At 36.6% G+C, this 14,001-nt stretch overlaps 1 protein-coding gene across 1 annotated transcript in view; it reads right to left on the bottom strand.

Annotated features, from left to right (window-relative positions):
* Positions 1-14,001, bottom strand: part of LOC128734668 (syndecan) — a 79,556-nt gene that overhangs the window by 18,367 nt on the left and 47,188 nt on the right. The window contains exons 3-4 of the mRNA XM_053828964.1: positions 7,990-8,248; positions 1,021-1,263 (exon numbers count right to left, since the gene is read on the bottom strand). Coding sequence (XP_053684939.1) covers positions 1,021-1,263; positions 7,990-8,248 — 502 coding nt within the window. The remainder of the gene's footprint in view (positions 1-1,020; positions 1,264-7,989; positions 8,249-14,001) is intronic.

Genomic DNA, 14,001 nt, shown 5'->3' with positions numbered 1-14,001 from the left:
GATAAATTTGCAAACCGCGGTTTATTCCACGGAGCTGTCAATCTGTCATCGAATCGAACAATGTCGTATTTGCTAGTAAAATTTACTTTAACATTATAATCAACCCTCCGTCGTTAATCTACAAATCTAGAGCGCGATTCTAACGACTTAATGAATAAAGAAACCCCGAATTAAACTGTCACCTGCAAAGTTCGAACCGTTCCTTTTCGCCATGAATAAAGAACAATCAACCGTGTCTCGCGCATTATTCTAGAATACACACAAAGCTCTACTGCTGGATGTTATTTAATACAGAACCCAGAGTGTTCCGGAGTGAGTCCGGTCGGTCCTACTTCGATTTCATAATTAATGCGCAAACTTGCGAAAACACTCTCGATGATTTAGCGTTATTAATTAATGAGCGAGCAATTTATAATTCTCCGTCGTTATACGCCACCGACCGTCGTCTGGCCGCTCATCCATCGAAACTCCTCATTCAATATTGATTTCACTCTCTAGGTAGTAGCAGAAAGCACTTATCGGAACACCCCCGAAATAGCGGTATTAAAATTCAGTCCGTCTGCTAACGAGATAAGTTTTGATCCTGTTGTAATTAATTTCGCCTCGACGACCGGCCGGCCGCTGCCGTCGGCCGTCGGGGAGCAACCGAGTTGTACGACCTTCATTAAATGTTCATATGTACAAAATTTCTCACTCAATGTGAGGTTGAACCAAATCGGTACACGAAACGCCGCTTAGAAGCTTATGAAACAGTACGTACAATGAAATGTTTTGCGAAAGTTTGCACTGAAAGTGCTAGCTAACATAAATACTGGGGAAAAGTTTGATTGCATGCAGCACAACAATTAACCTCTTTGGCATGTCATGGCGCTTGTACGGCCCCAGAAAAGGATGGAGGACCACCTGGCCTGAAGTACGTACGTACGCGCCTGAGTGTGAATAATTATTATTTCCCAATATGCAAATAAACAACGGACGTGTCGGGTAGGCTGTTATATTCGGGGAAAACGTTGAACTAACCTGCGAGAATGCCCGGCTGTGCGAAGAAGCTGGCAGTCCTGTCCTCATTCTTGGCGTTCATGATCGATACGCCGCTGCCTCCGTACGGGTTAGTGCTATCGTGACCGTGGCCGTGACCTCCGGCACCGACGTCCGTGGGTGGGATACGCTGGGTGTGGCTGATCTCGAGGTCTCCGTCGGGCGATTGGCCACCGTGGATTATGCTGGTACCCGGTTGCTTGTTTTTGTCCTTGCCGATTGGCACTGGAGAAAGTTGGGAGAAGGGAATTCATTTCGTCATTAGCAATGCGTTGGTTGAGAGAGTTGTCGGAACTAACATTTAACTAAAATAAAGCATGCAATAATAATAAGTTAACAGTACTCAATGGCCGGCCAGCCATTTGTAAGCCAAACTCTAGCCTAGATGAGTGGTGATAGATGAGGCGAACATTTGTGCGTTTTTTTTATTTGCATTGCCTTGTGTCCTTTTAAGTTAAAAAATGAACAACTCGCCGATGGATTCATCGGAAGAACAACTTTTGATGTCCTACACAGATGAAATAGCAAAGGCCACAAAACTTTTCTAGCAAAATACGGGCAAGGATACAAAGTTCCTACTAGCCAGCATAAACTCTCAGTGTTTTAATAAATTCCCACATGTTACTCCTAACCTTGATTTTGCAGTTTTGAAGGAAAACAAAAAGTGGTCGTATTATTTTAATACACATTGTTAAATCCCAAAACAATTATCCCATTAGTCAAGGGTTTTTCCCAATAATGCGCTCCGGCACGGGCGCTCTGAGGCCCCAGTGCGTCACCTTCTCTTTAAAATTTAATATAAAACAAAATAACCCAGAAGCCCAGGTTTTTCAGAATATTTAAAACTCTTTCTTCATTCATGAGCCAAACAGTACGCTCTAAATTTTACTGACATATTCACAGATGGATTACCGACGGCTCTAAACGTCCATCTTTTGCTGCTCCTTGAGAAAAAATGCAAAAGAGCACGGGGGAAAACTTGACAAAAACTGGACAACGGAATAGAAACGCTAGAAACGCAAAAACGATGGAGACAATAAGAAAAAATAATATGAAAACAAACGAATCGTGACAGAATGGAAGTAAAAACGGGACGAAAGAAAAAGAAAACAGTGGAAAAGAAGAAAACAGGAGAAAAAAGACAAAATGGGAAAAAGAGGAAACTGGACAGAAAAAGAGAAAAACGGAAAAGAAAAGAAAAATGAGGAAAAAAAGGAGTAACGCTAAAAACGAGGAAAAAGAAAATCAGGACAAACTGTACCGAAATGAAAAAAAGAAACAGCACAAAAAAGTAGTAAACCTGGACTGGTGAGGAGACTGGAAAAGAAAAAAAACAAGAGAAAAACAAGAGGGAAATCAGGACTGAAAAGAACGAAAAACAAGGAAGGACAAAACGAGACAGAAAAAATAAAGGGCATAAAGGGAGCAAAAAGAAAAGAAAAGTCAAAATAAAGGGCGAAAAAAAAACAAAATGAGAGAAAAAGAAAAGAGTTGCAGGTTAAAAAACGAGAAAGAAAATGTAGGAAGACAAGAAAAACAAGAGAGAAAGGCAAGAAAAGGATAACGGAATGGCAAACAAGAGAAACTAAAAAAGTAGAACAATAGCTGGAGAAGCGATAGAAAAAGAAAACCAATAGAGGAAACGATTAAAACGGGATAAAAAGGTTAAAAATGGGACAAAATTAGGATGAGATGGGAAATGAGACAGAAATAAGCAGAAAAGAGAAGCGGACCAAAGAAAAGATTGCAAAGAAAAAGATCAAAAACCGGAAGATGAAAAAAAACGGAGATCAAAGAAAACCAAAATTAAAATAAACGTGAAAGTTACAAAACACAAGAGAAACACAAGAGGAAAACAAAAGCAAAAAAAGACTGAAAATAAGAAAAAATAGGACATGAAACGAAAACAAACGAAACAATGAAATGAACAAAAAAACCTTGCGTTTTGAAAAATAAAAAAGAATAAAAAATGAAATAAAAAGTGAAAAAATTTCACAAGAATGAGCAAAAATGGAACCAAGAAGAAAATAACGGAAACAGGAGAAATACAGGAGCAGAAAAATTGGGAAATGAAAACAAAAAACCCGAAAAAAGAAGAAGCAAATGACAACGGAAGATATACAGGATAAAACGAAACACGTAGGAAAAGGACATAACAAGAGGAAAAATGGAACCGATGAAAACGATAAAATAGAAAAGGAACGGAACGAGAAACAAAAAATAAAATGAGACTGAAGAAGAGGAAAAACGGCTTGAAAATGAGTAACGGAGAAAACAAAACGAAAAATGGAACAAAAGAAAAGCAACCGGGAAATCAAGACTGAAAAGGGCGCAAAACGAGACAGAAAAGAACAGGAAAGAAGAAAGAAAAAACAATAGAGGAAAGCAACGGAAAACAGGACTGAAAATATGATAATGATGATGGACTGAAAATATGAACAAGAGACAGGGAACAGAAAAAAACGGAACAATGAAATGAACAGAAAAAAGAAAAGAAAAAGAGGAAAATGGAAGGAAAAAGACGAAAAAGCAATAAAAACGGAACAAAGTGGAAAAACGGAATAAATTTTTTTTCTTAATTCGAAACCATCGAAACCAAAAAGAAATAAGGTGAAACACAGGAGCAGAAACATTGAGAAACTTGAACAGAAAAAGAGGAAAATGGAAGATGAAAATAATAAAACGGAAGATAAATAAAATAACACAGAAAGGCAAACAGAACGTGACAGAGATGTAGGCAAAGCAGGACATAATATGAGGAAGAAACAGATGAAAACGAGAAAACCCCACAGAAAACAAAAGAAAACAGACCGCAAAAGAGGAAAACCAGACCTGAAAGTGAGTAAAAAGGGAAGTAGCTAAAAAATAGAAACAGAAGAGAAAAATAAGAGGGATATCAGGACTGCAAAAAGCGAAAAACGGGACAGAAAACAAAGAGGTAAAAGCGAGTAGTAAAAGGAAAAACGAGATAAAAGAAGAGAAACAAGACAAATTGAGGTTGAAGATAGAACAGGAAAAGAAAAAAAACGTGACAGAAAAATGGGAAAACGAAACAAGAAAGATAAAAAGAAATAGTAAACAAGAGAAAGCAAAGAAGAAACGAGTAAAACGGGAATAAAAGGTCAAAAGATAAATATAAAAGGAGGAAGATGGAACAAAGTTAGACGGAAAAACGAGACAGAAAAGGAGAAAACGGACCAAAGAAGAAAGGAAAAAACGGAAGAAAAACGGAGAGCAAAAAAGCCAAAAATAAACGAAACAATTACAAAAAATGTGTAAAACACAGAGGAAAACACGGGGAAAACCAGGAAAAAGTAGGACATAAAAATAACGGAAATGAACAGAAAAATGAAGAGGAAAAGAAGTAAAACTTACAAGAAAAAAAGAAAAACGATACATCGTACCAAGAGAGTGAGAGAAAACGGGATGAAAAAGGGAAAACAAAGCAAAAGGAGGAGGCTGGACAGAAAGAGTGAGAAAGGAAGAGAAAAAAATGGGCAAAGAAATGAAATAATACAAAAACGAGGAGAACGAGAAAGAAAATGAGAACAAACTGGAACAGAAAAGGAGATAAAACGCAATATAAAAGGAGAAAAATTGGAGAAAAGGAAGAATAGAGTAGCAGAAAAATGGGAAACGAAAACGGGAAAAGAAGAAAAAACACAGGAAAGTAGAAAAAGGAGTATATAATAAGAACGGAACAGAAAAAGAAAAAGACATGACAGAATTGGAGAGAAAACGGGTCGTAAAAAGAGAAAACAGAGGAAAAACTAAAGAAAAAAGATAAAAAACGTAGAAAAAGTAAATGAGAACAAAACGAGAAAGAGGAGAAATACAAGAGCAGAAAAATTGTGGAACGAGAACAGAAAAATAGAAAACGAAAAATGGGACAGGAAAGAAAGAAGAAAAAAAGGAAATAGTGGACAAAAAAAGGAAAAATGAGAAAGAATAGTTAGAGAAAAGAAATATAGAAGATAGGGTAGAGGAAACTAGGAAAACGGGATAGAGGCCAAACAATATATAAAAGGAGAAAGATGGGGCAAAATGGAAGTGGGCGGACAAATGACACAAAAAAGAACTAAAATAAACCGGGAAAAACGAACCAAAGAAAAAAAACTGAAAGAACGGGAGAAACCAAAAATAGAATAAATTGAGAATAAAAAAATGAGTCAAAAACAAGATGAAAAATGGAGGGAAAACGGAATCAAGAAAATGGGAGAAAAAGAAAAATACAGGAGCAAAATTAAAAGAGAAATAAAAAAATGACAACGAAAGATAGACAGGCTACAATTGAAAAAGACAAGCAAAGCGTGACTGAAAAGTAGGAAAATTAGGATCAAATAGAAAGAACGGAACAGACGGAAAACGAAATAATAGAAAAGCAACGGGACAGAAAACAAAAAATGATACTGGAAGAGATAAAAACGGGTCTGAAATAAGAAAAAACGGAACAGAGGACGAAAAATTAAACAATGGAGAAGTACAAGAAATATCAGGATTAAAGATGGGTCAGGAAAAGAAGAGAAAGCGGGAATAACGGGCAGAAACCCCGAGAAATGTTTCTCTATGTGGAAGGGAATATGAACCAAATAAGTGAAGAAATGAAAACGAAACAGAAAACAACAAAAACGTGACAAAAACAAGTGGGAAAACGGGAAACAACAAAAGGGTAAACGAGGCAAGAAAGGAAAAACGGAACAAAAAACAATAGAAACTAAACGGGAGATTTTTTTTAACGGGAGAACAGCGAGAAAGAAAAACCAAAACCCGATAGACGAAACGAAACAAACGGGACAAAGCGATCAAACGGCATATAAAAGGAGAAAGATGAGACAAAATGGGAATGGGATGGGAAAATGATATAGAAAAAGAAGACAAACAAGAAAAACGGCCCAAAGAAAAAGATAAAACTGTAGAGAAAAAGACGAAAAAACAGAAACAGAGCAAAGGAAAAATATAAAAATAGAATAAATGTTACAGATAAGACGAAATAACGGGTCAACCAAACGAGGAAAAACGAAACAAACGAATACGAAAAACGAGAAGTAAACGAACAAAGGAAAAAGGGAAGAGAAAAGACGGAAAACGGGAAAGAAAATAAGAAAAAATGAGAGAAAGACGAAAAAGATGACTGAAAAAGTGGACAAGAAATGAAGAAAAACGCTACAATGAAACAAATAGGGAAATGGGACAGAAAAAAGGAAAACGAGAAAAACAGGAAAAACGGAAGAAAATAAAACAAAAAAACGAAATAAAAAGTTGAAAAACGGAAATGGAGAGGTAAAACTGAACAGAGGTAAAACGTGAGAGAGTAAAGCTAAATAAGTCAAGTAAAAATTTCAAGTAAAACTTCGTGTCTAATGTGCCGTTCCTTGTCAAGTTCAAAGTCTGATTTTAAGCCCCAGTCTATTTTCATTCCAATATTAAGTCAAATTTAAACTCTGATTTCCAGTTTTCTGACTGATTTGTAATTCCAAGTCTAAGCTCAAGTCAAATTTAAACCCAATTTACGTCCAATTGCAATTTCAATTTTAAGTCAAATTACGAGTTTAATTTCAAATCTAATTTTTTCCAATTTTAAATCCGATTTCAAGTCCAATTCCAAGTCTAATTCAATTCAAAATTCAATTTCAAATTTCGGCCGATATTTTGACGATAAATAATAATAAATTCACCATCCTACGCTTTTTCGGAGGCCGGGTACCCTACCTCTTGTTTATGTCTGGTGAGCACACTGGCGGCTTTTCCCAATAAATTCGTAGACTAAACTTTTGACTTCACATTCAGCAATTTCAGCAAATTAGATTTCGACGCAAATTGTTGTTTTTGCACAAAACCACACAATCGATAAAATAGCAAAATGAAAATCCATTGACGGGTGAGTAATATAATTAAACTCGCTCCTACCGGGTTCAATGCCGCTGGTGGAAAAATCAATTGATTGCCCACTTCCCATCATCTACCCCCTTCTTGACAGCAAACTAAGCTAGGCAGAAAAAAGACGATACCACCACACCACACGCCACTCAGCATACATAGCTTAGAGGAGAGGCTTAGTTAGAACGCTGGCTGGCTGGCTGGCAAATAAACGATATGCAGATAAATGTGGAATGCTCCTGCAGCTGAACTGAACTGAACTGAACACATTCATCAAAAGCGTGTGGATCTGATGGTAAATGTTATTTCTAAAACGCTCGAGCAATGTTTACACAAAAATGTGAAACGCAAAGAAAAAGAAGTAGACGCGCTTTTACAGGAATGCGATGATGCAGTTTTGATGTGGAGCGCGCGATTGATGATTGAGCAGTGATGAGCGATCATGATGACATGAGCGGAGGGAGGAAAAGGACGGACGGTACAAATGGTGACACGATTTACGAAGCGATCGGCTGTGAAGAGCTACATGAATTATTAGCAAAAATTCAACCAGTGGTGAGCTATTTTTAGGACTTGATGAGTGCTTCCTGCAAAAATACGAATGTTTTGTCTTGATGAAATTACGATTACGATACGAACGACTGATGAATTCGAATTTGAATGAATCATGAGAGCTCATGCAAGAAAAACATCATTAAGTTGGAAAAAAGAATCGAATCAAAAAACTAACAGACAGACAACTATTAATTAACACGAGCAATCGAAAAAATACAAATAGTTTGTAGAGTCGTTTTCTGGTGAAAATGTCGTGAAAACATTGTTAAGAGTGTGCACATTTTTTTAAGGAAATTTGTATCGACAGTCATCTTCCACCCTAAGCTGTAAAATTATAGAGAATAAAATGGAGTTGATCTTAACAGTAAGGATTCGTCGCCCCGGCGGGCGAAACACGACTGGATGAGAGGCACACAAAAAGATTCCACCCGCCCAATCGCCTTTCAGTCCCGCGACGGGGCCCGTTTCCCACTTATTACTAGATGGTATAAATTAAATAAAAAGCCATGCAAAACTGACTATCTTCATCGTCTGTCGTGGACGGATCAACGGAGGGATTTTTGATTTCAGTGTAGATATCATCGGCGTCAACGTGGGTCTCATGATCACCTGATCCTCCTCCTGCGTTGTTGCTATCGGTGATGCGGGACCGATCCTTGGAGCCGCCCGGACCTACGTTCGCGTTGCTGTTGTGATTGGACGAGGAGGAATCTTCGTCGTCGGGTCCCCACCCGGAGCCGGAAGATTCGTCGTCTTCCTTCTCTAGATCGTCGCGAATCTGCAATGGAACGATAGAAATAAAATAATGTCAATTAGTTGTTAGATTCAGATCAAAGATCAAACAGTTTTATCATTATGTTTCTAGTCTAGAAACGAAGAATTGAAGGTATTTCGCGTTACAAAGAAATATATTTCGCCGATATACTTTTGGTTTGCCGTTGCTTTTCAATGCGAAAATCTACTAAAAGTTAATTAGAAGCGTACCCATTTTTCGTAAGGTTATAGAGTCCAAATTGATTTTATATATAAAAAAATCGGTTTATACACTCAAACGCTGCCTTCAAATCGGTTTACAATGTACCAATTTGAGCCTTTTGCTCTACCTATATAACAGCTTGTAAGGCAAGTTATGCCACGATAATTCCTTATATTTTATCGATCAACTTTTTTGGAAATCGGAATCATATAAGATTGCTAGAACTTCTCTTTGTTCTTCTACCAGAACATATGCACAGCGGGTAGAAACAATTGCAGAGATGGAGGAATCCCACCCGGATTGGTACAATTATAGGGTTACCTAAACGATGTAAATAACTCACACAAAAAGTAATTAAAAACAAAAAATGCGAAATTTAGATTCTTTTTCCAAACAGAAAAAAAGAAAAAAGCAAACCAGGTATCCAATTACGTCCCGTCCCGTGAAACATGCCGTGATCATCACATCCTTTATATTACAAAACGTAGCAGAACACTGATGTAACACAGTCTGCTGTCAGCAGAGTTCGCCAATCAGGATGCACGTTTGAAGATAATTAATGTACGTGCATTATCTATCTGATCTCATTTAGTGCCCGTTTTAGCTTTTAAAAAGAGCACCGTTCTGGGTGGTGGTGCAAGTTAGCACAGCGCATCGCTCGATCCCTGTCAAAGGGTTCCACCATCGGCACCATTTGCCATTCGCTGGCTGGCTGCTGAATGGTGGACGAAATGAAAACAGAAAAGTTTTTTTGTGTTGTTTTGTAAAACAGAATTCGATTTGTTTGTTGGCTAAATTAGTACGAAAACAAAACCGAACATAACAACGTTACAACATTGGTTGACTTCGGAATAGAATGGCGGATTTACAGACATGTCAGCATTTGTGGTTCAAAACAGAAACGTTACGTGTTCGTGTTTCTTACGGTGTTTGGAAGATTTGTGCCTGATTTAGTTGAAGATTGTTTGCGCACTTGATTGGAGTTGAAAGTCGGTTCATAGCTGATTGGAGAGGAGGTAGAATCATCTCCTCCCGAAGCAAAGTTTTAACTGATTATGTCCATTACTACTTAACTAGAAGAGTTAAGTTAGTGAAGTAAAAATTATCAGTAGCCACCATCATCAGCGACAAAGTGGTGTCAAAAAGACCAACACCTTTCCAACACATTCACTTTTCCTGGAAAAGCTACACAGTGTTCTTGAAAGTTATCAAGAGCTTGGTAATTCCATTTTATGTTACGAGCAAGTTTCATTTGCCGTTTTATGTTGAATATAGGCTTTTTTGACAACAGCGTCCCAGCGAAACAGAATTCGAAAAAGTGGTGAATAGCATTAAGAGTTAATTATTATCTGCAATATTATATACGTATCTGTGGGAAATAAATATAAATAATAGAATTTAATTTGGAAAAAGTTTTCTTCGTTTCAGGTTTCGAATTGTACTAAGACCCTCCAAAAACTTAAGTCAACCACAAATGAGCCAAACCTCGGACCATCAGTGGTCAGCAATTTATCAGGGCTCGACCCATGGAGCAATATTCATCTTCCATCCCCCTGGCATTTATGTACTGTCTTAAGATAGGTCTACAAAGTCAATTGAGTGCAGCACGACAGTTCGCGGTAGTCGACAGAAGCTTTAAAGCGTAGAGTCGCATCCGCTTCCTAACTCTCGAGACCAAAAAGCTACTGCGCAGTATTTATAACGAGAGTCCATCACCAAACCTCAAAATTCGACCGCTAAAAAGCGCCCCGCTGTCCACGCAGCCTGCATAGATATAAGTTTGCAAGTCTGCATAATGCGACCGAATTACAATCATCGAATAACTTTCTTCAGTGGAATTTTTGCATCACCTAATTTTTGTATTTAAATGATTAATTAAATTAATTGTAAGATTGTTCTTCGATTCCAAGCGGATATCCAGAAATTTTGCTCATTATCTTTTAGATACACTAAAATTTCTACGGCTTCTCCATATAAAGGATTTTTGGTAGATTTTTATGAGAATTAAGGATATTCAAGTGTCCGATTAATTTGGAACTATTAGTTATCAGAGATCCCCGTACTGGCCTTATTCTTATTCAGAATTAAGGCACTTTCTGAACACAGCAATCACATTTGGTAATTTTTATCCCGAATCCCACTTGAATTCACAAAAGTATTCATATCCCAAATAACAATTTGGGTTTTATTACACTTTTATGATGGCATTTAAGACCAAAATTGGTCTTGAAGACCACTATAAGAGTACAATAAAACTCGCATTGTTGCTTGGGATAAATATATACCCGCATTCAGAACTAAACATTACCGCTGTTCATTTACTGATTAGTTAAAAAGCCATACACAACGACAAGGTTCCGTTTTACCGTAGCGCATTTAAGCTTAGTTTCAGGTCCTAATTCAATTCTAACAATGATTTTAAGTCCTATGTTAAGTCTTGCTTCAAATTCAAATCTAAATACTATTTAATTTCAAGTTCGACTGTATCTTGGTTTTTAAATCCAAGTTTACGTACAATTTCAAGCTCGATTTCACGTCCAATTTTTAATCTTTTCAAATTAAATTCAACTTCAAGTCCGAAACAAATCCTTGAAACTGGTCTAGTTCTAATTTAAGCGATGGTGGAAAACTCCATGGAAAAATGGAAAAAACTCCATGAAAATTTTTAGAAATATTTTTTTCTTGTTTGTCAATGTCTAATCTTTCAAAGACAAAATTTGCATGGACACATTTTCATGTTGATTTTGAATTGTGATCAAAACACTAGGTATTTCTGAATATTATTTATCTAATTCAAAAATCCTTATCTCAAGAACCGCTAAACAGCAGAAGCAAACAGGTTTTTCATGAAAATGTAAGTAAATTTTCTTAGCATATTCATAGATGGACTACCGATGGATCTGGAGGTAGTCCGTCTCATGCTGCTCCTGGAGAGAAAAAAAAAGGCAAAGAGCACGGAAGAAAACGTGACAAAAACTGGACAAATGAGATAAAAAAGAATAGAAAAATGAGAGAGAAAATAAAGCAAAACTTGCATGAATAAATCACGAAAGAAAAATCTTGACAGAATGGGAGGAAGAACGGGACGCAAAGAGAGAAAAATGTGGATAAGAAGAAAACTGCAGAAAAAACAGGAAAAAAAGAAGAAACTGGACGAAAAAAGTTGTCCCTCTCCATCTCCAGAAGAGAAAATAAGAAAAATAAAAGAAAAGAAGCAAAAACCTTAAAGAAAACAAGAAAGAAAACGAGTATAAACAAGCCACAAAAGTAGAAAAAACAGAGAAAAAGAGGAGAAAAACGGGATAGAAGAGAAGGTAAACAAAAGGCAAAAATACTGCGGCAGGAAAATTGAGCATTGTATTGAGAATAGCAAAAGAATTAAAAAAAATGAAAGCGCAAAGCAAACGGCGTAATCTAAAAACAGAACATGACAGAAAAGGAGGAAAAGCAGCACATAATAAGGGCAAGAACGGCGGAGTAGACTTGACTTATACAAAAATGACTGGAAAACTGGAGACTGGAAAAGAAAAGCCTGACATGAGGGAAAATGAAAAATAAAAAAGATGAAAAACAAAACATAAAAAAGAAAAGGCCTTGCTTCAACAGGTATAAACTTACAGACCAACGCACGCGATCTAAGGATGAAAGCAATTTATTCCATTTTGAACTGTCGACAACGGCAAACGAAATTACAAAATAAACGTGAACATTGCTCCGAAGTTTTAATTAATGTCCTTCAGCGAGGTTTTGGTTGATTTGAAAACGACGCTTAAACTGCCATCTAAACTCAACTTTGAGCACTCAGATATCAGTCATGAGCCAGAAAATCAACTGACAGGTTAGTCGAGCAATCATTCAGCACTGCAATTCATGAATGAATTGTTTTGAAGGGTATAAAATTGAGAAAGAAAAACACTGTCAGCAGTTTAGTAGTCATGTCCATGGGCTGACAGATAAAAGAATACTACCAGAGGTAAAACTGTGTGCGCTAAATACGTTTTATATTCACCTTCATGTAGGGCTGTGAATTTTTCGAGCACTGAGGACAAACGCACTGAGTGAAACTTTGAAATTAGTACTGTTAATAATTTTCTTCCTTGTTAATACCAGTATTGTATTTATACTTTCTAAAATACCCGAATGAGAAATAAAAGGGTCTAAAATAAAAATAAAAAGACGGGACAGAAAATGAAGAGAAAGAGAAAACCGCGTGCAAAAAAGGAACAACGAGAGAGAAAATAAAGGACAACGAAAAGGTGGAAAAATGGGAAATAACAAGAAGCAAGCTTGGGAAAACGGAACAGAAAGCAACACAAATCGAATGGGAAAAAACGTATAGCGAGAGAGAAGAATAGGGAAAATGAGGAGAACGGAAAACGAGGTCAAATGGGAAATAAAAGGGGAATAGGATGGGAAAACGGGACAAAAAAGAAAAGAAAAACAGAAATAAATAGAACAGAAAAGGGTAAAACTGGAGACAAAAAGATGAAAGATACGAAAAGAACACCAAAAAGCAGTGGAAAATAGAGGAAGCCAAAAACAGAATAAATGTGACCGAAAAGAAAAAAAACGGCGAAAAATACGGAGGAAAACGTGATAAAAGCAGTACAAACTATAAAATAAAATAAAAATATATAAAAAAGAGGTAAAATGCGCGATAAGATAATAACTGGCATAAAAAAAGAAAAACGATAGCAAAATCTGGACAGAACAGGAGGGAAAATGGGACAAAAAAAGAGAAATGTGGATAAGTAGAAATCGAGAGAAAAACGGCAAAAACTGGACCTGAATATCTCTTTTTTTTTTAAAAAAAGGAAAAAATTAGAGAAAAGAGGGAAAACCCATAAAGAAAATGAAAAAGAAAATGAGAATAAACTGAACAAAACAGCAAATAAATGAAACAAAAGAGGAAAACAAATTAGATAGAAAAAGAGAAAATATAGTGGCAGAAAACCTGACAAGAAAAAACAAGAAATTAGAGCGAAAAAAATAACGGAAAATAAACAGTATAATACGAAAACCAGAACATGACATGCGAGGAAAAGTAGGACATAGAAGAAGGAAGAACGGTATAGACTAGCACAAAAATAGAAAAGGAGTTAGCGGGACAGGAAATAAAGAAACGTGACTCGAAAAAAGACTGGAAATGAGAAAAAACGGAAGAAAACAGAGCAGAAAAGAGAAAAACCAGAGGATAATCAGGACTGAAACGAGCCAAAAACCGGAAAAAGAAAAGAAAGAGAAAACAGCGAGCAAAATAAAAACAACGAAAAAGAAAAGTAGGGACAGCGAGACAACTAAAGGAGCGATGGGACAGAAAAAGAAAAAATGACAGAAATGGTGGAAGAACAAGACAAAGAGGGAAAACGAGACAAGAAAGAGAAAACAGAACAGACAGCAAGGGAAACCAAAAAGGGAAATACGCATTGCGAGAAAAAAGAAAACCGATACAGGAAACGAGGAGAACGGTAAAACAATGACAAACGGAATATAAAAGGGGAATGGGATGGGAAAATTTGGCAACATAAAAGAAAACAAAAACGAACCACAGAAAA

Source organism: Sabethes cyaneus, chromosome 2 (assembly GCF_943734655.1).
Source record: "Sabethes cyaneus chromosome 2, idSabCyanKW18_F2, whole genome shotgun sequence".
NCBI lineage: Eukaryota > Metazoa > Arthropoda > Insecta > Diptera > Culicidae > Sabethes > Sabethes cyaneus.
The sequence above is the reverse complement of the archived record's forward strand: the minus strand, read 5'-3'. Positions and strand labels throughout refer to the sequence as shown.